General features: G+C 43.4%; 2 protein-coding genes and 1 long non-coding RNA gene across 10 annotated transcripts in view; 2 read left to right on the top strand and 1 right to left on the bottom strand.

Moving 5' to 3' along the window:
* kmt2cb (lysine (K)-specific methyltransferase 2Cb) overlaps nt 1–4,377 on the bottom strand; it is a 36,321-nt gene extending 31,944 nt beyond the window's left edge. For 2 of the 8 annotated variants that reach the window (XM_088395997.1, XM_088396000.1), the window contains exons 1-2: nt 3,535–4,373; nt 1,623–1,808 (exon numbers count right to left, since the gene is read on the bottom strand). In XM_088395997.1, coding sequence (XP_088252123.1) covers nt 1,623–1,807 — 185 coding nt within the window. In that variant the 5' untranslated portion in view covers nt 1,808; nt 3,535–4,373. Of the gene's footprint in view, nt 1–1,622; nt 1,809–3,534 lie in introns of all 8 variants that reach the window. The other 6 variants (XM_088395999.1, XM_088395998.1, XM_088396002.1 and 3 more) reach the window with 6 other exon arrangements.
* Nucleotides 3,695–6,327, top strand: LOC148387165 (uncharacterized). The gene is made up of 3 exons (XR_015862528.1): nt 3,695–4,762; nt 5,522–5,613; nt 5,908–6,327. It is a non-coding gene; the product is annotated as an uncharacterized LOC148387165 (long non-coding RNA).
* Nucleotides 6,328–15,892: 9,565 nt separating this feature from the next.
* The window catches only part of dpp6b (dipeptidyl-peptidase 6b), a 35,275-nt gene continuing 29,683 nt past the window's right edge, over nt 15,893–21,484 (top strand). Inside the window, exon 1 of the mRNA XM_088396139.1 lies at nt 15,893–16,191. Within this exon, the coding sequence (XP_088252265.1) occupies nt 16,135–16,191 (57 nt within the window). The 5' untranslated portion in view covers nt 15,893–16,134. The remainder of the gene's footprint in view (nt 16,192–21,484) is intronic.

The following is a 21,484-nucleotide window of genomic DNA, read 5'->3' as shown; positions in this document are numbered from 1 at the left end:
ATTTTTTTCCATTAGAGTTACTGTACTGAAAAAAAATATCAGCGACACCATCCGTGCTGAATCGACTTGCCCATTATCAGTATCACCTTTCAGTCGTGCAATTGCAACTGCGTGTTGAATCGAGCTTTACTAAGTGACCTCAAACGTTGAGTTCCTATGTATTATTCCCCACAAAAAAGACATTTTCAGCACAAGCCAGAGAGCCATGCAGAAATTTTGCCATGCAGAAAGACTTTTCATCTATGCACCCCCCCCTCCTCCTCCTCCCCTCCCCAGTCCCACCACAGCAAGGGAGGAAAAAAAAAAAAGGTGAAAATAATGCTGTGGTAAGTAGTCCCAGCTAACAGTGTGCTGCCTGGAAAACATGACAGGGATCGCATGGCATTGGAATGGACTGGCAAACAGATGGAACGTGGGCAAAGGAGTGTATCCGTGTCTTAATATTTGCCTAGCCTAACTCTGTGCAGTGTGTTTCCCATGTTCGTGTGAGGGTTGTCCGGTCCTCCTGCGTCCTCCCCCCAATCCAAAAACATACTTCTTAGGTTCATCCACTTGCAAATGGCTGGCGACCAGTCCAGGGTGTATCCGCAGCCGCTTTAATGTTCCTTATCAATAGCAAAAAGTAGACATTTTCGCAGACTAGGGAAATTAATTCTAAAAAAGGGGAGACTTCATTGCATGTCACTTTGATGTTGAAATTGACCGGCAATGTTTAATGCTTCTTGTGCAACTAATCATCAATATAGGCTGTTCATCGAAGGAAGAGTGTTTTCCATGACTCAATATGTGGTTGCGTCATGAGCGGCAGTCAGCTGCCTGCTCTTGCACGTCACCTCCTGTTAAAACAGACTGCTGCATGCAGGTCTCGAGCGGTTTTGCCTCCTCTTGATCCAGGTTGGGCACCAAAAACGTCATTTGACATCCACACCATTAAAGAGCATTTCAATCCGGGACAGAAGAAAACGGAAACAGAATCAACGGACTACGCGTAGGACCAGGACCTGGTACAAGACCATCACGGTAGACCAAAACTGAACACAATGTAAAAGAGCTAACGATGCTGCCTTCCTAACTTAGAGCTCCGCAAACTTCGTAGCGGTGATCAATTGCCAATAATCAAAGATAAACACACAACATAGTGATGAGTCTTTGATCAAAAGAGATATTGCCAGTTCATCAAGTGCTCTCGCTTATTTGGTGCACACCAAGATCATCATGGTTCACACTTGACTTCACAGAAATAAATTCCCCGGGGTCTGCTAGCTTAATGCTAGCATATAATATGAAACACCATAGATGGGCTAGCAGAAATGAGCATCAATGTTGCAGTTAAGGGTGTTCCTCGCCCCTGATGTGAATAGCGGCAATCGGGAAAGATGTATCGTGGCACACTAATGAACACCATGGCGTCAATGGGTATTTCTGTTTCTCATTTTCCAGGGACAGTCCCTGGACCAAATTTCTCCACCCCTCCACACAGTTTCTTAAAAATCACTTAAGTTGTTTTATTGTGAAAAACACATGAAGGCTCAAAGAGGCAGCCTCCAATTTAAAAAAAAATGGCCGCTCACCAACGCATCAAACAATCAAAATGACGCCTTGACATAAAAGCGAAAACGTACTTCTTTCGGTTCTCAGAGGAAGCCGAGAGTTGCGCCTGGGCTGGGCAGGCGGCGGCGGCGGCATCCTTGCGTGGCCTGCCACGTGCTCGCTGGTCGGCATGAGCCGGACTCTCTGCCCCTGCAAGGCTGGTGGGAGGTGAGCAGCCCTTGTCAGAGGGCTCCACAGTCGGTTCCTCTGATGACATTCTGACACAAACAAACAAAGACGCTATCACGCTGGCACATTTCCTGAGGCATTCCCATCAGTAGGATTTTTTTTTTTTTTTTTTTTTTTTTTTTTTTTTACTTCCTTTGCTTTTAATTGGCAAACTCCATTTTAAAGGGAATCGCTTTGGCACTGACACCGCAAATGTTTTGCCAAAAAAATGTACTATTCACTCATCTGGTGTTTAGTTGACGTAAGCGGTGACGTCCAAATAGTTTAGGGCGGATTTGGGATAAATTACGATGCATGAAAATGTCATATTTTGTATAAGCAAAGAGGTTTTCATAATCCGGTTTGCCTTTTCTGTATCATTCATGCAAAAGCTACTCAACTGATTTTGGTTAAGCTTTGTGGAGGGATGGATCTTTGGCCGGGGAAGAACCCTTTGAATTCCGATGCATCATCCTTATGTGTTCATTCTTCAGTACCAGACTCTCAATGACTAAATTTAGGACAGGGACAAGAAGAGGGGAGGTATTTGCGAAGATGTTTACACTGATTGGGCTCATTTGGTCGAGTCGAATGTAAGCAAATCACCTGGCAACATTTTCTTTTCCCAAACACTTTTTGGCACAAAGACATCAAATCTTGAAGGGGATCTGACACCATTTGACTACCTCATTTCATTTTCCCTTGTGTCTGATTGCTCTCATTATGCCTACGGGCTCTTTAGACAGATGGTGGTCCAATAACACAAGACATACAAGTCATTAGAAGGACATGAATGCTATACAAAGGAGTATCCGGGCTATGCTGAAACCAAGAGAATCACTGGGAGAAACTTTTGTTTTGACCATCGTTAAACTTGCAAAGCACAATCGCACACCAAGCGACGTGGCCAGATACGACAACTGACAATGGCGAACAACCCTTGGCTCAGCTCATCGGACGACGATCACACCCAACACGGGAGCATCTGAGGTGAACCCACAGGGTAGTCACGACTACCGCCATGGGCTCTAGTGTACACATGCAAACGTGAGCTTTTGTTAACTCCAGCATGGGTACAAAGCACTTGCAAACACACACACAGACACACGCCTGTTGCATTGAACTACTGTATAACAGAAAGAAAATCAACTAAATGCATGGCAATGAGACACAATGTACTTATTTTTTCACTTGGTTCTGGCAGGAGTTTAGAAGTGTTGCACCGAGCAAACAAGTTCACTTTTCTGTGTAAATGCTTACTACGAGTTCAAGTGAAAGATGAAGTCATCACTTATGCAGCATTTTCACAAAACCCTACATTACATCAGTCGATGATGATAATGATAACTAGTCGATGAGCCAACTTCCCAGGCGGCGATGAGCATCTGTGCCCAACACATACGCACGCACAAAGGCTAGGTCTATTGAATGCAACGCAAGTGTGTTGGTGAACTACAATGCCACACAAGTGGGGAGGATGCTTACATAATGGCCTGGCTTTAGCTCTCCCGTTGCACCGATAAAACGAGCACCGTTAGTGTGTGAGTGTTTCGATTGTATTACAACAACTCCCATTTAAATACAGCGATCGTGATACATTCGTTCGACAGAATGTTTCGTTGAATAGTCCGAGTCATGGAGGCGACCCCCCCACCACACACACACACACACACACACGTACACACACCTCCACCCCCCATTGACAACAGGAGATGGAGGTCCAAGCTTCCACAAACAATAAATTACAAAATTTAAGAAAATGCCAATTTGCCATACCTTCCAGCCCCTACGAATAATGAATCTTCCTCTTCATGTCCAGAATGGCTGGAGGGGATGAAACGTCAAGGTTTGCTCAACTAGCTAGCTAGCTAGCAAGTTAATCAAGCTAGCTAGCTTCTCTCCGATGAAGCGCAGCTCTCAAAATGCATTGCGCGTATCGTTCTATTCCGGCGCCGCAAGGTTATTCCCAACTTTGCCCATTTGATGCTAGGAGCGCTGCTTGAAATCCGTCAGAAAAAGCGCTTCCTTGGCACACGCATTTGGGAGGAGTGGAGCGGGGGGATCACTTTCCTTTCTCCAATGACAGCTGTCGTCGCACGAGTTGGGGTTATGTAGCTACTTGCTGTTAGCCACCCAAGTCTGCTGCCAGAAATGTCTCGCATCCACCTTCGTAAAAAAGCCCCCCAAAAAATTCCGGTCAAGGCTCCATGACGGCGTTCGAATCCACAGCGAGACGCCAGGCGACGGCTCGGAGGGGGGTCGCCGACGGCTCGCTCGGCAACTGGTTCTATTTTCTTCAGCTGCGACAAGCTGCGGGACCCAGCGGCCAGTTACAAGACGCTCGTAGCCACCCTGCCACGCAGTAACAAGCGCCTCGCCACACATGCACGAATAAGCATGAGCTCGATGGGACCTCCACGTCGGCTCCCGTGAGGAAAAACTGCGAATTGGTGATGAAATTTCGCAAAATTAAGTTGATGCTTGCGCCTCGGTCCAGCCTGGAACTGTGGCCATGGCTAATGATAAGTGGCACCGAAGCACGGCCCCCGCTTGGCTGCTCAAAAAGTAGACCCAACTAACACCGCGCGTAAAATTATTTCCGCGTTGACGCGAGCGGAGAGAAATAGCTATGTCGTGGACGTAGCGATTTCGAAACAACGTCAATGGTACAAGTGAAACAAAAACATCCCTCAAAACCGGATACCAATTTCTTCAAAATACTCCCTGACCCGGCGGAGGGATATTGGCATTTAGTAAATAAAATAATGGCGGGCAGTGTGGAAAATATGGCAATCGGAAGGCAGACGGGCTGGAAGGGAGCGCGTCGAGTACAGTGCTTAATGCAAATTATCACAACGACCGATTTCAAATCCCCACGAACGGCTTCGGTGACACACAACAATTATTAACAACTCTCTCGGGTACAGTTTAATGGGCCAGGACGGGCGAGAAGTAGTGGTTCCGGGCTCACCCGTAAGGTTCACAAACCTGCCGGATAGTCACTGTGAGCTGCGCTCGCGATGTCTTTCTTCCTCTTCTCATTCAAAGAACCTCACGCTGCCTGGCTCATTTTCCAATTGTGTGTTTTGCAGAAGTGACTAACAAACAAACACACGGGTTGTAACGCAGGGGTTAAATTACGGAAAGGCCCTCGGGGTTCGACTTCTAGTGAATATACATAAAATGCAAATTGCATAGGGTGCTGTGTCATAGTGTCACAATGTTCCCTGGTGGTTTCAAACAGTTGTAACCCGATTTTGAAGTCTGAATACGCTAAATTGGTGGGTTGTATGGGGGGGCTTTATTCCTTTAAATGGAAGGCGACACATTGGCACCTCTTCCTTGGACCGCGAGCGCTCCCTGTTGGACACTATGACAATAACAGCGACTCTGACATTTATTTGGAATTATTTAATCATCTGGAAAACAAACAATAAACTGTTAAATAACAGAGCAATATGCGTTCTTTGTGGCGAAGAATAACATTTAATCCAAGTCATACTCATGTGATATGATAAAACGTCCAGTGACTTGCTGATATCTTTAATATTGGTAGATTTTATTGTCTTTACATTGTGTGACTTTCGATCAGTAAAACACTACATTACATCCGAGACAGTGCCATATTTCGATGGTTACACCCTGAACTGGTTGCCAGTCAATCAAAGTCCACTGGCTCGAGGTTCTTGTGACAGCAGAACCAGGTTCTCTATGTCTCCGCTAGGTGACGTTGTCTGACCAGTTCTGCTCTTCTCTCCCCAAGGCCAATAGAGCTGATGACGTAACCATGTTGCTCAGCAGATGCACGGTGTCAGTCTGCCTCCCATCAGGATGCAACCTTTGGATTTAAGCGAGGTACATACCAATTTGTAACATCTCAAGCGATTTTTAAATTCTGAGAGATGCCATGGTATGAAAAATAATGGCAAGTGTGTTTTTTCTGGTCTCATTGTTTGTGTGGCCTACTTGAGACCACTAACAGCTCACAAACCAAACCATTGTAATTATCGCACAGGTTTATTATTTATGATTACTGTTTTCACAGCACATCTGTTGGGATCACTCAACACACCTCATACATATTTTCAAGATATCCGAGGGCAGCAAATTAATCCGAGTTTACTTTATGTGTCCTTGTTTCCATCACAGATCGAAGTTATGCTGAGGTCCACCTGCAATGGTGCAAGTACACTTCATGTATACACTATAGACTGATAGTTTTGTCCAGAAAAAATATTTAAAGCCATTTTATTACTGTAAAACACAACTACATAAAATGGTCAAAAACTACAACTTGCCCTTGGAAAATGTGACAAAAAAAAAAAAAACTTGAGCTACAGTCTCACGAGTGTAATATACTTTTAGGGCATAAAGGAACAATTTAAGCATATAACAGACAGAGGGCGGCATGGATCTGTTTTATACAATTATCCTGCGCCACCCTTTTAGTCCTTTTGTCCAGTGTCGCTATATTAGTGTTTAAATTAACAGACCGCACACTTTAGTGTATTTTTTTTAAATGAACATAAGCAAAGGGGTAATACTTAAGTTTCAAGACAGAAATCATTTCTCCTCCACAAAGAAGCTTATGTAACAATTAGCAGAGTTCAAATATCACTTTGCCACTTCAGCAAAAGGAGGATTTAATTCATTTCACGCTAATTAGATAAAGGCTTCAGGAGCTCTGTTCACATTGCTGCACTTAATTGATTCCCTCTGGCTATTAGCATTGAGATTTTTTTTTCAAGTCATTGTGTGACTGAAAGATAAAACGGTCTCATTTGTAATCTACACATTGTTAGCCCTGCATCAGCAAGTGGGAGCAAAAGTACCAAACAGCTGATTTGCTGTACTTGCCTCCGGTTTGAACGTCACACCATGTGTGTGTGTGTGCGTCTGTATAACTAATATTAAAACTAATACAAACTAAAGCGAAGTCAGAAAAGTAAATAATATTAATAATAAATACATCCGACCAATCCATTCTTAAAACTAGAAAAATAAAACTCAATTATTCAAAAAAGAAAGTCCACATAAAATAAAAACTCACTAAATCAAACATGTTGATTACAATTTGGGGGTTTTCTGGAGCTTTGAGTCATATTTTCAGAAACCATTGGTTGACCTACTTTTGGGATGTTTGACTTTGAAAGTTCCACTGTAAATTGAGTTTTAGGCAGGAGGAAAAAAAACCCACCTCAATTTTACCTTTTATTTGTCAAAATTCCCCTTTAGTCTGCATCAAGGTGAAGCGGTTCAGATTGTTCGAGGGAACAAAAAAACAAAAACGCGAAGACAGCTGCCAGGTGAGCCGATGGATCGTATTCCTTTTGAAACATGAAGCCAGACACTGGCAGCTGCGCTTTGTCTGCATGACAATACGCAGTGTATGAATCCCATACATGATAATTCCCCAGACTGAAGCTAATTATTTTCCACATTTCATTACAATGAGCTCTAAAACACGAGGCTTTGTGTGAGTGCTGAAAAGCCGAGAGAGACGCTCCCAACCTCAAAAGCCTTCAGGATCGACAGAGACTCTCCTAATCTTCAATTTCGAAGTGATAAAATGATTCAATATTTCAGGTACATTTGCAACATAAACTCCCCTCTGACTAGGAAGCCTTTTGAGCTTAACGTGGAATGACTTTGGCGTAGCTACGAAACGCCCAAGGCTTTAAGTAAAAGGTGAATTTACTTCATTGTCTTAAAAATTGTCTAATGATTCAAATGGGTGAGATTTGAATATATGATATCGGGCAACGTTGGTCATGACAGCCTTTGAAAAGGCCTAGCAGACACGGACGAACAATGTCGTCGTTGTGCTAAAAGGATGAGACAGCACATTATTTTTGTACTGGCAGTAAACAACGTCATCCACGGTCTTGATGTGCTTTTGGCACTTGTGAAAAGCTTCTCACAAAGCATTGAATTCAAAAGCTGGAATATTTAAAGATTTGAAAATTTGTTTTGCTATCTTAACACACTGTCTGACCATGTGAACAACTGTATGCCTCGCCCAGTATACTGCTGGGCCAATGGCAAGGCTGGCTTTTGTCACCTCGATGACCAGGGGGCGGAGCCTTTGACCACATTACTCAAAGGGTTGTGGACTTTGCTTAAATGCTACCAAACATGCAACCGTCAGCTTTGTGGTTCAGTCGTAACTATTTCCCGACAGCCATGTGCACCTTTTGGTGATTAGCCATTAGGGACTTGCTGTTCTTCTAACTTTCACTCAATCTTTCATGTTCAGCATAAAATGTTTTCGGACTGTTCTTCCAAACTCGATGAACAAATGGCCATGGCTGCAACTGCTAATTAGAATCTATTTATACTCATGTGGGAAGATATCCAAAAAAAGAGCGACGGGCATGTCGGTCCGAAGGAAAAAAAAAATCAGTCTGCATGCTGTGATAGTTCAAATAAAATAAAATGTCCCCACAGATTGTGCTTTGGAGTTTTGGGGAATAGAATGGAATGCTAGTTTATGGCGTGATTGATGGAAACGAGAACATCAGCCACTTGAGTGTTTTTCATTTTGGCTAAAGCAGCAATGTGGGCGAGTGATTAGCTTGGCTGCTTTACAGTTCGGAGGTTCTGGTGAATTTCAGCGCTGGTCTTCTTATGTGGAGTTACTCATTTTAATTTTCACAATTTACTTCATATAAAGGATCTTAAAGATACATGCGACAAATATCCAAATTCCAGCAATGAACCGTGCAAGGCCTCCAGCTGCCACCCATTCATGAACATCATTATTTTGGAAAAGCAGCAACAATAGTAGGCAGCTAGCAGACCCAACTCTCACGGCACCTTATTAAGCTAGCTCAAATCCCTCTATATCCACTCCAGTTGAAATATCCTGGAATTTCTCCTGCTCCTCAGAGATCACAAGCTGAAGGCCGAGTTGAACAATTTGGGTGAGTTCCAGCTCGTTCTGGAAGCGCGTTTGCTGCCGCCACCTGTTGCCTTCGAAGTTGCTTTGTCATTTGTTCGTTCGGGGTCTCTTCTCACCATCCCGAAGATCAGGACAAGTTTCTTTAATTTGTTGTTGATGAAGCCATAGCCACCTGTGAGATCTCTGCTGTCTGCAATTTTTTTCTTTTTTTTTCCCTTCTCCCTTCTTTCTAGACATTAATTAATATGTGACTATGGGATTGTCACGCAGCCAGCAGTACATCATCATATTTGTCAACTTAAATGTTCCTGCTGCTATTGTACTTGTGAATAAAATTCCAATCCTAAATGTGTGCTTGATGCAAATTGACCCTTGAGGATATGAAAGATTGACAAAGTCTTGCCCTGGGCCAGATTAGCAGAGCTTTCTCGCCTGTTTCACAATAAGCCTATTGGGAATATTTCCCACTTTCCACACTGAAATCTTGAGAGGAATACAGAATACGGCATCTCGGCCGTGTTCTATTTAGGTCAGACATTTTTTTTTACCAAGTCTCTGGCTTTTCTGAGGTAGGCAGAGTGTTAAATCGCATATCTTAGGGCAGCCACAAAGCAGCCATTTGCCGCATGCTTAGCTCGGTTAGCTAAGTACATTTAAAGCCATGTGAAATGTCTCCAGGCTGCAGATGAATTCACGAGGCTCAACTTGCCTCTCCCATCAACTGGTGCAGACGGGCTGGACGTGGGCCGTAAGACGCCGGAACAGATGCGCTGTCCTCCGGCCGTAGCCGCAACTAAAATGATGTGGCACCAAAATTGACAAAATGAAACTGCACCAAATCATTGATGGTTAGGAATCAAGTTGTGTTGGATTGATGAGATGACCTTTTCCTTCTGGGTTCGCTGACTTGAACTTTCCATTTAAAGATTGTGGTTATGTTTTTTTGTGGGGAATTCTTCTTGGATTTGACTTATTGGGCTGATATCTCAATATCATCTCGGTAGTCAGTACAAAGTAGTCGCCACTGGGCAACAGTTTCAGGTTTTTTTTTTTTTTTTTTTTTTATCCGCTATTTCAGTTGGCAAACAAAAGCATGTTTTTCCTCCCGAGCGCACTTCTTTCCTGAGGTGATGTTTTGTTTGTCTTGTTTCCTCTTCCCAAATCTTCTCTGAATACAAAAGAGCACAAACGAGCAACTCTCGTTTCATCGTGTCAAGTTTCTACATTTGTGGAGACAAGAACTCATTCCGAAAAATATGCAAATGTTTGCCTTCTCGCTTTCTTGACGCCAGCTCGGCATTGGAAATAAGCTAGCAGGCAAAATCGACAAATAGCGGTGGGATCAAAAAGGACGGATCAAAAAGTTGTTCCCATGCATAATTCATCAAGTGGATGCATGCTTTTATCATATCGTATCAAGATACTTTTGAAGCGAGAGCAATAACAGTAGTCAGCCATCATTGACGATGACGCACATATGTTTTCTTTTACTGTAAGCCAGGGGTGTCAAAACTTTTCTTTCACGGGCCACATTGTAGTCATAGCTTCTTTCGGAGGGCCATTATGACCATTATCAACCCAAATAAATGTATGAGCACCTCATATTATATACAGTAAAAGCTACAAAACAAACTGACAAATAACTCGTTTTCAAATCAGATGAGTAATAACTGGTCAAATATAAAAAAAAGAAGATATTATTAAAAGTGAAGACAATTTGCAATTCTAGTAATGAGACGAATTTGATGCACAATTTGTCTTCACGGGCCACATAAAATGATGTGGCGGGCCGTACCTGCCCCCCGGGCCTTGGGTTTGACACATGCGCCGTTAGCTTACGAGGCGCTCCGTTATGTGTGAGCGCCCAGTAAATGACACCGCTTGGTGAAAATGGCCGTGCGGCCGTGTTTATGCGATCGAGCGTTTTATATTGCGCTGAGACAAATGCGACTCTTAAGGGCCAACATATTCGTCATCGTCGGCTCGTATATAAAAAATGACAGCATTTATTTAGGAGTTTGTTTCCGGTGCGGGTTTTTATAAGCGGCATAGTCAATGCACGGTGGAATGAAAGAGCAGCGAGAGTTGTGAACTCCCTGCACGCTGGCGGATATATTGTTGAATGGATATTAAAAGGGCCATTCCCGTGGAGCACCAAATGCGTTTTTAACGAGCGTTGTCACGGATTTGTATGGCGTTGTTTCATTACCCCGTAAACGCCTCATTTCAAAATCATCCTAATTTGTTTCTATTGTGAGATGGAAATATTATGATCATTCAATTAGGAAACAAGATTCGACAAAACTTTAGGCACTGTATTATTAGGTTTCCTAATAAAGCAGAATTTTGCGTTGATGTGCCAGGAAAAAAAAAAGGAAAGTCATTTTTTGACGTCAGCAGTCATTTTTTGACGTCAGCTTAAAAAAAGTTTGGGGACATGTCTGATTAAAATTGGCTGGCGACAAGTACAATTTGCTCGCTCTGATCCCAAGTGGGGAAAACTGCTGCCAATTTCCGTGTGTGTATGTGTGTGTGCGCCCATGTGTGTGTCCTCTGCACTTAAACAGAACTTGGAAGGGATCATTACTTTCTGACTCGTCTTGTCTGGCATCACGTTTGTTGAGAGGTGAGACGCAGCTGTTGTGGATCTCTCGGTAGGAGAAGGTAGCATGGAGAGCATCTGTCAATAATTAAGCGCGTGCGTTGAAGACGTTGCATCTTTACAGCTGACATTTTCTTTAATTCATGGAAGACCCAAATGTGTTCCAGCATATTGACCTCTTTCAGAGCCAGCCATTTGGTAGCATTCTCGAGGAGGAAGTATTATTTTGCACATAGGGTTATTTGTAGTTATTAGTAGTCATGTAGATTTTGAAATATTGAAAGAAGGCCAAGAGGATGAAATCCGTCCTCCTGAATAAGTCCAGGTCCATTAGAGAAGTTCCAGAATTTTCTGGACTGGTCAAGGGAACACCTCAAAGTTTGATGAGGTAGATAAATGTCCCCCCACAGGCATTCTGGAATATAAAAATGCACAAGGATGAAAATTCCAACCGTCACACTTAAGCACATTTAAAATGTAAGCAAGATTTCCAATGGAACAGCTTCTCTAATCTTCAGGCTATTAAACTGCAAATTGTGCAAGCGGGATGTGGAGAGTAAACAAAATTGAGCTGGAGGCATTTGCAACATTTCAGGCTAACTTGGACCAAAATGTCTCCCCCCAAGCAGCTGTCATTTGCTATTTTACCACGCTAGCTGGATTTAGCTTCATTTAGTGCCCTTTAGTAGTTGCACGCAAAAAGTGGTTTGGAATTTTAATAATAAACATTTAAAGAGAGCTGAATTTTAAAGTTCACATATTGGTCGAGATGTCCCTTCCCTCACAACAAAGTTTTACTTTCAAATGAGTTTACACAGCACACTCATGCATGCGAGACGAGCTCGTTTTGCCCAACTTAAGAATCCCCATAAATCACGCGCCATAAATCATTGTCGTTTCCGAGCCAATGAATCCGGACGGCAGCTTCGACTGTGGCTCAAAATGAATCTGGCCGGCGGCGTCGACTGTAGCTCGGAGCGCTTCAAGACTGTACATCCAAAATATGGACGTATGCGGCGTCTCCCTCCATTTAGCATGATGAATAGTTCTACTGTCTTTGTCAAAATAACAAAGCACGCCGAGACAAAAGACTCTGATGATGAATAGTTGTTGTTTTTTTGTTTTTTGTTTTTCCAGCTGATAGACCTGCTCACGTTTGTGAAGGGTATTTTCGTCATCATGAGAAACTTTCCATGTCATTTCCCCCTATGATCTGGCCATGAGAATGGTGCATGAAGGTGATTGTGTGGATCTGAGTGGAGGTTTAGCTGTTAGCGGCCATTTATGGTTGCTATGGTAAAAAAAAAAAAAAAAAAAATTACCTTCAGAGACACTCAGGCTGGCAGATGGAGCGATTCAAGCGTGCGCTCACATGAAAACAACTTACGATTTTGGCACTAGTACAAAAAGGACCTACATTTGTTTGCATTGCCATTTACGCTGGTGGAGCTTTGTTCAAATAAAATGAAAATTGATGATAAGCGACAGACTGAGGCACTTTTAAATAAAGTGGAAAAACAAAAAGGTTCATGTACTTTTGTGATAGGTGCTGGAGTGGCGGACGACTCGAAGCAAACCGGGTCTATCGGCCATTTTGGAAACATTTGTGCGCCATTGTTATTGCGCACTGTGCTGCGAGAAAGCTCGTCATTGTAATTACTCAACGCAAAAGCGCCTCAAGGTTGTTTGCCTCGTTTTGTAAATGGGGCATATTTGACTGTGGATGCGACATAATGTAGACAAACCTTTGCTGCACATCTGGCTTTATGATGGTTGCGCTTCCCATTACATTTATTCTCAGGGAAGGTGGGTGGGAGGGCACTCTAAAGTGGCTTTTACAAAATCAGACAGTGTAAATGGTTGTTAGCCAGCCACGGAATGGCCAGCGGCTCGTCTTCCTGCTTGCTGGCACCTGTGCAGAGAAGGCAAAGCGAGAGAAAATGATTGCTAGGGACGGCGTCTTTATTTAGTTGGCCGTTCCCCCAGCTATATATTTCCACAGAGATGCTTTTAAAGATGCTACGTTTCTCAACCTTTGTGATTTTTTGAAGCTACCTGCTTCCACAATCCACACCTCCGTCAAAAGGAACATCTTGCTGTGATATGTGAACAACCACCTTTGGGATTGTGCATTCTTAGCAGAGGTCTGAGGCCTTTTGTTCTCGGTATTGTCATGCAAAGGACATCCAGGAGGGGAATTGGAAAATCTGCAGGAAGCCCATTATTTATTCTTTTTTTTTTTTTTTGCTGCATGATGGAGGAGGAATAAATGAGCCGAATGCAAATCCAACAATCTCATTTTCAGTCTGACTGTAATGTGGTTAGTGTTTTTTTACTTCTCATGAACACATGACCTCTGTACATTATATGTCCAAAAAGACACAAAGTATCGTATGACAGTTGCTGCGCTGATTCAGCACTATCTCGAGAACACGCTTTAACCACGACGCCTGAAAGAAGATCTGCGCTTGCAGCCGGGTCTTTACATCTCACATCCATATGATAGAAAATACTTTATTGATGACGGGAACCTTGTAACACAACATCTTTTGTGGTGGGCAGCATCTGCTACAGTATCTTTTTTTAGACTGATAACATATAGAAAACTTAACGCTTGAGTAGTAGTCGCTTATACATCTAGGACTTTTGATGCTTTAGATTTTCCAATGAAAGAATAACAGATCATTTTGGATTTCCTAATTTGGCATTTTCCCTTATCATTGTGAGAAGATATATGTTTTCATAAAATACATATTTTTTATCAACACATTTTTTGCTGATCGTAAAAGAGAGAGTGGCTCATACCGGTATCGGTGTCCGTCACGAGTACCGATACCTTGATGTCGATACCCGGGTATCTTGCCCATGCTGAAGCATAATAATTCTCGGAAGCTGTCTGTGGAGGTTGTCCTCATTTAAATCAGTGGGCAGAAAAGCATGTCCAAAGAAAGAACTTGATAAAGCACCCTCAGGACTCGGCCCCCGCAGAGTCTCATCTGGCCAGCCTCCCTGGCTTAGCTTCATAATGTGCACTAACTTTTCATTTTCTCAACTTGAGCCTCCGTGCCACCACCATAGCACAAATGTAATTGGCCCCATGCATGTGGCTCTTAAGCTTCTTGCTCGCTCTTCCGTGTACGCCGGCAGAGAGCTTGGCCGCTGTCCATGGTGCTGATGGTCGCATCGGAAAGGCGCAATGCTTTCATGCTGTTCGCTGTTGTGCTGCCCACAATGCGCAAAAAATCAAAATGTCATTTGTGTTACGTGAACAAATGTTTGGATGCTACCTCGGTCCAGCACACACACAAAAATATGTTTTTCATCTTTACTATCTGTATTGAGAGGGTGTGGTGTGAATTGTGTTGCTTTATAGTGTATGGCCAACCCTCTGCTCATCATACTAAAATATATTTTGTACACTATTTCCTCTGGGGATATCCATTTTTTATTTTGCTTGTCCTCATTACGATAGCAGGGGAGCTGGAGCCCATCCTGGCTGGCTTTTGGCGAGAGGCAGAGAAGGCTACCACCTGGACGGCATGGCGAGAGAACATGCAAACTCGGGTTTCAAAAGCAAAACCTCTCATCTGTGAGGCAGATGTGATCACCACTATTCCACTGTGCTAACCCACATAAGAAATCCATGGAAAATGTGTTTTTCCGCTTCTCCACAGACTTCAGATTTTGTCATAGCTGGACTTTAATAATTGCAATAATAATTCCAGGGCTCCCCAAATCTTCACTATAGCAATATTTTTTTTTGTCAGAAGAAAACTTTGCTCCATTTCCTCTCTCTAATTAGTTACAGAACTAATACAAAAAAAGTCCCTCCTCTCCCATCATTAGCATTTGCTGTGCTTGGCTTCTTTGCTCCCTGTGGCTCTGCTATTGCATCCAGGTTTTACTGTGTGTCATTATGGCCCACTGCGGAGCCAGCAAGGTGACAGTTTCAAACCAGATCGCCGTAAAGCTTGAGAAGAGAAACTACAGTACAGCTGAGTACACACATATAGTAGTGCCAGTCTGGCCAAATCTAAACATTTGCTCTTCTTTGCCATCAAAGTAACAAAAGTGTTTCTGAGGGATTATCATGGTGTGAGGCGTGTTAAAGATAATTTTTCCTTCTGCTTTGAAAAAGATTAAGGCTGGCTATCTTGAATGTTAATATCTTTTTATTTGCAAAAAAACAATATTGCAAAATTTGAGATTCCCCCTCAATTGATCAGTTAGTAAAGGACCCGTTCTTGGCATGAAAAGGAAAACAGGTAAGTCCTAATTGGTACTTCGCTGTGCTCTGAGCAACTGTGATGTCTGTGATTTTCAGTCGACGCCAAGTCGCAAAATGCCTTTTTAAAGGTATTAATTGAATTATTAATTGAAAAATTCAATCGAAAATGAATCAAAAAGCAATGAAGATCAACAAAATATTACTTTTAGCCTACTTTGCGGTGCTGTTGTAGCACCAGCGTCGGATGCGTTTTGTTTTCAAGTATAACTAAAGCCCCACAGAGCAATAGTGACTGTTTCCAACTCCCAAATTCAATGAAATTTCTCGAGCCAGTCCGCAGTGGTTATACAAAAAGAGAGAGCGAGGGAGAGCGAGCGAGCGAGCAAGAGAGAGGAGGAACAGCAGGAGCACGTTGAGAATCTGCAGAAGCGATATCGAGTGCTACAGGTGTGCAGCATTTCATCGAATCCCATTGCGGCGTTTACAACTTGCATCCACTTCGAAGAAGGCACAAGCGCATCCATTCAGCCGGACCAAGTGAGTGTGATTGCAGAAGACGGAACCGTAACACTCCTACTGCGCTTGCAGACAACGTGCAAGGGGACAAGTTGCCTTCGGTTGTTCACTTACACACCCTGCGGGAAGATGAACTCGTCTGCGGGTGCGAGCAACTACCGCCGGACGTCACTCAAGGGGGAAAAGGTAAGGTCTTGTTTTTTGTCACTCGTTAAAGCACATGAAATTTGCAAGTTGCTACTCTCGTGTCATGTTGTCCTCATGTGGATCAGTTTTGCTAGTTTCCTTGACATTTCTCCTCTGCCCTGGCTTTTACATTTTCTAGATTTGGACAAAATTCACAATAGAAGTTCTCCTTGTGTTATTGTACTCGTTGCAATACCTCGTGAGCATAAAATGAATCAAGTCAACGTGACCCTCTGACGAAACCATATTGTGTCACACAATTTTATCAAAAGTGTCCAGTTTGTCTTTGTTTGTTGCCAGTCCAGGGTGGACCTTGTGGCCCTCGTGATGAATGACGAATGTCCATATAGAAAATGGATGGCTGGATGAGGTGGAAAAATTTTTTCAAATTGGAGCTTTGTGGATATCCAATTAAATGTATCGCTAATGAGCTATCCTTACATCTTTGTCCTAATTGATCAAGTTGTCACAAATGTTGCTTGTGTGCATCTGCAAGATTGTGTAATGCCGATTCAAGATGAACAGATTTCGCCCCTAAGTGGAAAAATATGAACTGCATTCTTTTCTTTCATGTCGTCATGACCCAGTAATAGCACTCCCACAATGCCGCTTGCAAGAAAGACCCAAAGTTCACTTGAATTACTCAGACATGTCAATTGTTGGCTTCAATAAAGAAAGAAAAGAAAATGCGTCGGCGCATGAAGCTCTTCTCTTTGTTGAAGTTAAATCATCGCAAACCCGTCTGCATCCCCAGGGCACGTCGGCCTACAAATTGCTTTGACTTCATGCCTTCCTCCGAGTTATCCTGAGTTCATACTCAGGTATGCGTAAAAAACAAAAATCCATCAATCAATTTTCTACCTCTTATCCTCACTCCTATGCAGAAGACTCTCCCGGCTGACTTTAATTTCACACCCTTTGCTGTCATATGGCCAAGTAGAGTTCATTTAGGTAGTTTTTGTTCAGAAATGCCACCTTCTCTTGTTTAGTGCCTGTTTAGATGCATCCGATCGTTGTGTTATTTTGCCCTCTGCTGGAGGCTTGCAAACAGAGCCATTAGTCATCTGCGACACTGCAACCACAATGTTGGCTTTCAAATCGAGCTTATTAAAGTTTAGTCGAATTCACAGAGGAATCAAATATGAGGGAGCTGGAAGCCTTTGTCCTTTTTTAGAGGGCAAAAAAGAGGATATTTGGAGTGACAGACATGATTGTGCAGAGCTTAGATGTTAGATGGTGAGCTGCTATGGTGCAGGTTTTGTTGCTTTTATAAGATGTTGTCACCGCCTCTGCTGTGATGACGCCTTTCTTGATGCGTTGCTGTGGAAATGTTCCCCAAGTGGATTCTCTTCCCCGTCATCATACAAATGTGGCGCACATTTTGCAAACTAGACGAGATGTGGGAGTTTAACTTTTATGTTTGTCCCCCGGTAGCTCATGCCCAGGAAATCTGAGCCTATAAGCGCTAGCGGGCTAAATACTTTCGAATCAAAAGATATTTTATGCTGTTTTGTACTGCTGTAATGTTCTTTAAGAACATCAGAGGTTGCTGTCTTCTCACCTTTTTGTTGTATTTCCTCATCAGTTCAATTAGCCTCAGTAAAGTTTCATGGATATTGGTGATGTCATTTTTGCAGCATCTGAGGCAATATTATTTATTGCCATTGATCAACACTGAGAACTATTCATTTGTTAAGGCACGTTGATTTATTCGGTGGCCTCGTGGTTACCTCATGTTTTGAGTTCATTTACCTCGATGCAAGCATCACGATAAAAGATCTCGGGCTATAGGCTTATGTTGACAACCAAACATCCAAGTAACAGAAGCTAACCCCGGTAATGCTGTTAGCATGCTAATCCTCACAAACATGGTAACACCTTTTAGTTTTGTGATGTAAACGAACTGAATTGCGGTGCCCAAATTTAGAAGGACAGGATTTCAGGCAGATAACACAATATTCATTTGTTTAATTCACACTCGGCGGGTGCTCACGCTCTCCAGCGGCGTAGCTATCGGTATACGAGCTAGTAAAAGGACAGTGTTTCATGACGCCACTTGAAGCCAGCTAAAAAGTCAAAGTGAACAGATAAACTTTTGGACAACACAATTTGTATGCAGCCAGGATGGAAGAAAAGTCTTTGGAAATACATTGTGTATTCATGTAGCAAGCTGTGTGTTTTTCACCACCCCGCCATTGAATGGCCTGTTTAAAATGTTTGTATTGCTGCTCGGCATTCTCATTAGCGCCTGCAAAATGACTTTCAATTTCCTGATATGTGCACACCCGCCTACAAACCCACACTATATTCAATGCATGCACGGCTTGATAGCATCTGTTTATTCTTGCCAATGAGCGTACTTAGAGCGATAAAGCTGTGGCACACAATAGCACATTGTTCACTCAAATGAAATTTGGACACACGGGAGGGTGAGCCCGCTCGGAAGGGACCGCCAACCACTGGAGACATGGGTCATTTGTCTGCGCTAACTGCCACTCTTGGCCTCTCTGGGGAGGCCTCTCCTGTAGATGGGAAGCATTTTTTCCTGCAATGGGGAGGCGAGTCGCCGAGAATCCCCCTCTGGTCTGGCTGGGCTTTGTCCGTAGCTGCCACCTGTGACACGTTAGCTGAAAGCGCCCCGCCTGCGCTAAACACAGCGACAGATAAAAGCCGTATCTCATAACTGCACGTAACGCCGCTTACGGCTGTGACGGCTTTTTTTTTTTATTTCTCAAGCTTGTCTTGGACACGTTCGCTCCACCTTGGCCTCAAAGCGGAGCTGCTTCGGCGGGCCGAGACGCATACCAAGTGCAGCAAGGCGGGGGAACTTTGGCCCCCGCAGGGGAGATGTGCTGGCGGAGAACACTTCGGGCCGTCGTTTCGGCAAGGGACGTGGCACCGCGGTGTGAAGGACGGGCTCAGAGCCGCAAGAAGGACACTGAAAGGTTTTAGTGGCACCGTGGGGGACGGAAAGTGGAGTCCGACAGTGGAACCAATGCACGTCTGAAACACTATTCATGATTGTCTCATGCATTATTCCAATTGTGGCTTTTGAAAAATCATCTTTCATTTTTTAGTTCAGCTCAATTGCAAACAGAGCACGGTGGAACGTCTAAAATTCTTTTGACTTCATTATGTTAGTATAAATAAGCATATTTGGCAGGGTCGTAAATTGGTTGAATTTTTTTTGCCAGTCACAAACTGTTCTGATTGGTTCTTGTCAACTCCTCCAAAAAAATCACTTATTGATCTCACCTCGAGAAAACATAATTGTGTTGAATAATACAATCACTGCATATGCGCCGTTGATACTTTTTGAGCAACTCATTTTCATAACATGTTCATTCAACACATCTTTTTTTTTTTTTGGTGCGAAATCAGCAGGCGACAAATGGGGGAAATTAGAACACGATCAAGCCGAGAATCGCTGCAGATAAGTAGGGAACAAAATTCAAGGCTCATTGTGCATCATGACTTTCCCATCAGGCAGAAACGGCATGTGTGGCAATAGTGACCTTTTGTACTAATTATACTTGCTGACTTCCTGTGAGCTATCGGCGCTGGTAATCACGCAAGTATTTGTCAGGGTGGTAAAATGTGACAAAAACCTCGTGTTAGTGGGCTTTGTTTAAAGGACCGCGGGGAAATGTCATGGGACAAAATCAGCCTGTTAATTGTACGGGCTGCCTGGTTGCCGTTACAAGCGCGACGCCTGGTTTCAACTCAAAGGCCTTTTTTTTTTTTTTTTTTTATTCCGCTCTTCACTTGCTGTAGAGCAATTAGTCTCGCTGATAGAAGCTTGTCTCCTGCGGAGCCCATGCAAAGATGAACTTTATTTTACCTTTGTGTCACCACTGCATGACTTCATTTAAAGGACCCCAAAAAAATAAAGCAAACATTGGCCACTATTTCATAGTTCTGGATGTAAACTTAATGTCAGCACTAAAAATACTATTCTAAAGTTTGGAAGGGAAGACAGATGTGAAGCAGTCGTCCAAAACAGTGCCTGTCCAAATCCATTGGAAAGTATAAATGCGTTGGTCACATTGGCATCGCTTTTCCGATGAATGTTTGTTTCCAGCTCACATTTATCGTTTGGGACTGTAAACGCCCATGTGTTCTACTTGCAAGTCTCTAATTGAGTTATCCAATGGAGTAAAGTCTTCATGAGAGCGAGCCTGGGGGGAGGCTTCGAGGCAGGGTGGGACCAAGGGCAAGGAAGAGGAGAGGTGTCAGAAGCACCCGAAGCGAGAAGAACCCCCACACACACACGTTTCTGCTTCTTACATATAACGCCCCCCTCATTCCTTTGCGGAGGTGTGCTGTGAGAGGAAGACACCTGCTTGTTTGGCTAAAGCAATGAAATTGGCTAAAATTGTCATTCCAGTGGAGGTGTCGAGATATATGTGTTCACAAGTTTTCCAAGCAAGCAAACTTGTTCCGTGTCATCCGTCGTCGAGGGAAGTGATTTCCCTCCGGTGCTTCTTGTGTACAACAACATCTGTGCCTCTTCAGCTAACTAAATTGTCTCGTCGCTCGGTTGCTAACGTGCCAATAACAAAAGTAAATCAGGTTGCCGCAGTGTGTCGGAAAAAGTTTTTACCTCGGAACTTTTTACTTTGGAGCTGTCGTTTGGGTTTTATAAAGAATCTCAAATTGTGGGCTCTATTTTTGCAAGCTTTATTTCTTGAGGGAACCTACTTACGTTATCTGTCCCCACACTGCTTCCTATACCTCCATTCGCGATGTGAGTGCGTCACATTTAAAGGGAATGAGAGGAGCCGCTTTGATTAGTGACAAATGCAGTCGTGTTCACGCCCACAATGGCGCAAACCGCCCTTTTTCAATGCGCTGGCTTGTAAAGTTGAACCTCTGTGCCACCATCTATCTGTGACGCTTCCATGGGTACTCCAACAGTATTTCCCGAGAGCGTGCCGACCCAGGAAAATCATTTATTAAGTGGTGAGACAGATGACGACGGGGAGCCATAAGAGCCTTTGTGGGAAAGCAATCCAGAAAATGATGTCCAACTTTTGAAAGAATCTTCCAACTTTTGCACACCGTCTTTATGACAGATGAATGAGGATGGTGAGCAGCGAGACTCAGCAGGAGGTTCTGCGAGACGTTACGATATATCCCGGCTTTGAACCACCACGGCTCCTGTGAAAATGACCCATTTTGCACAGACGCATCGAGATAGCTCCAACACGTGCTCGGCAGAACGACAGATTTGAAGTCGTAGTCCTCGTCGGAATTGGAGCTGCTCCGCCAGCCGTGAAATCATCTGCAATGG

Source organism: Syngnathus floridae, chromosome 14, assembly GCF_059516105.1.
Source record: "Syngnathus floridae isolate MCC-2025c chromosome 14, RoL_Sflo_1.0, whole genome shotgun sequence".
Classification (NCBI taxonomy): Eukaryota; Metazoa; Chordata; class Actinopteri; order Syngnathiformes; family Syngnathidae; genus Syngnathus; species Syngnathus floridae.
The sequence above is the reverse complement of the archived record's forward strand: the minus strand, read 5'-3'. Positions and strand labels throughout refer to the sequence as shown.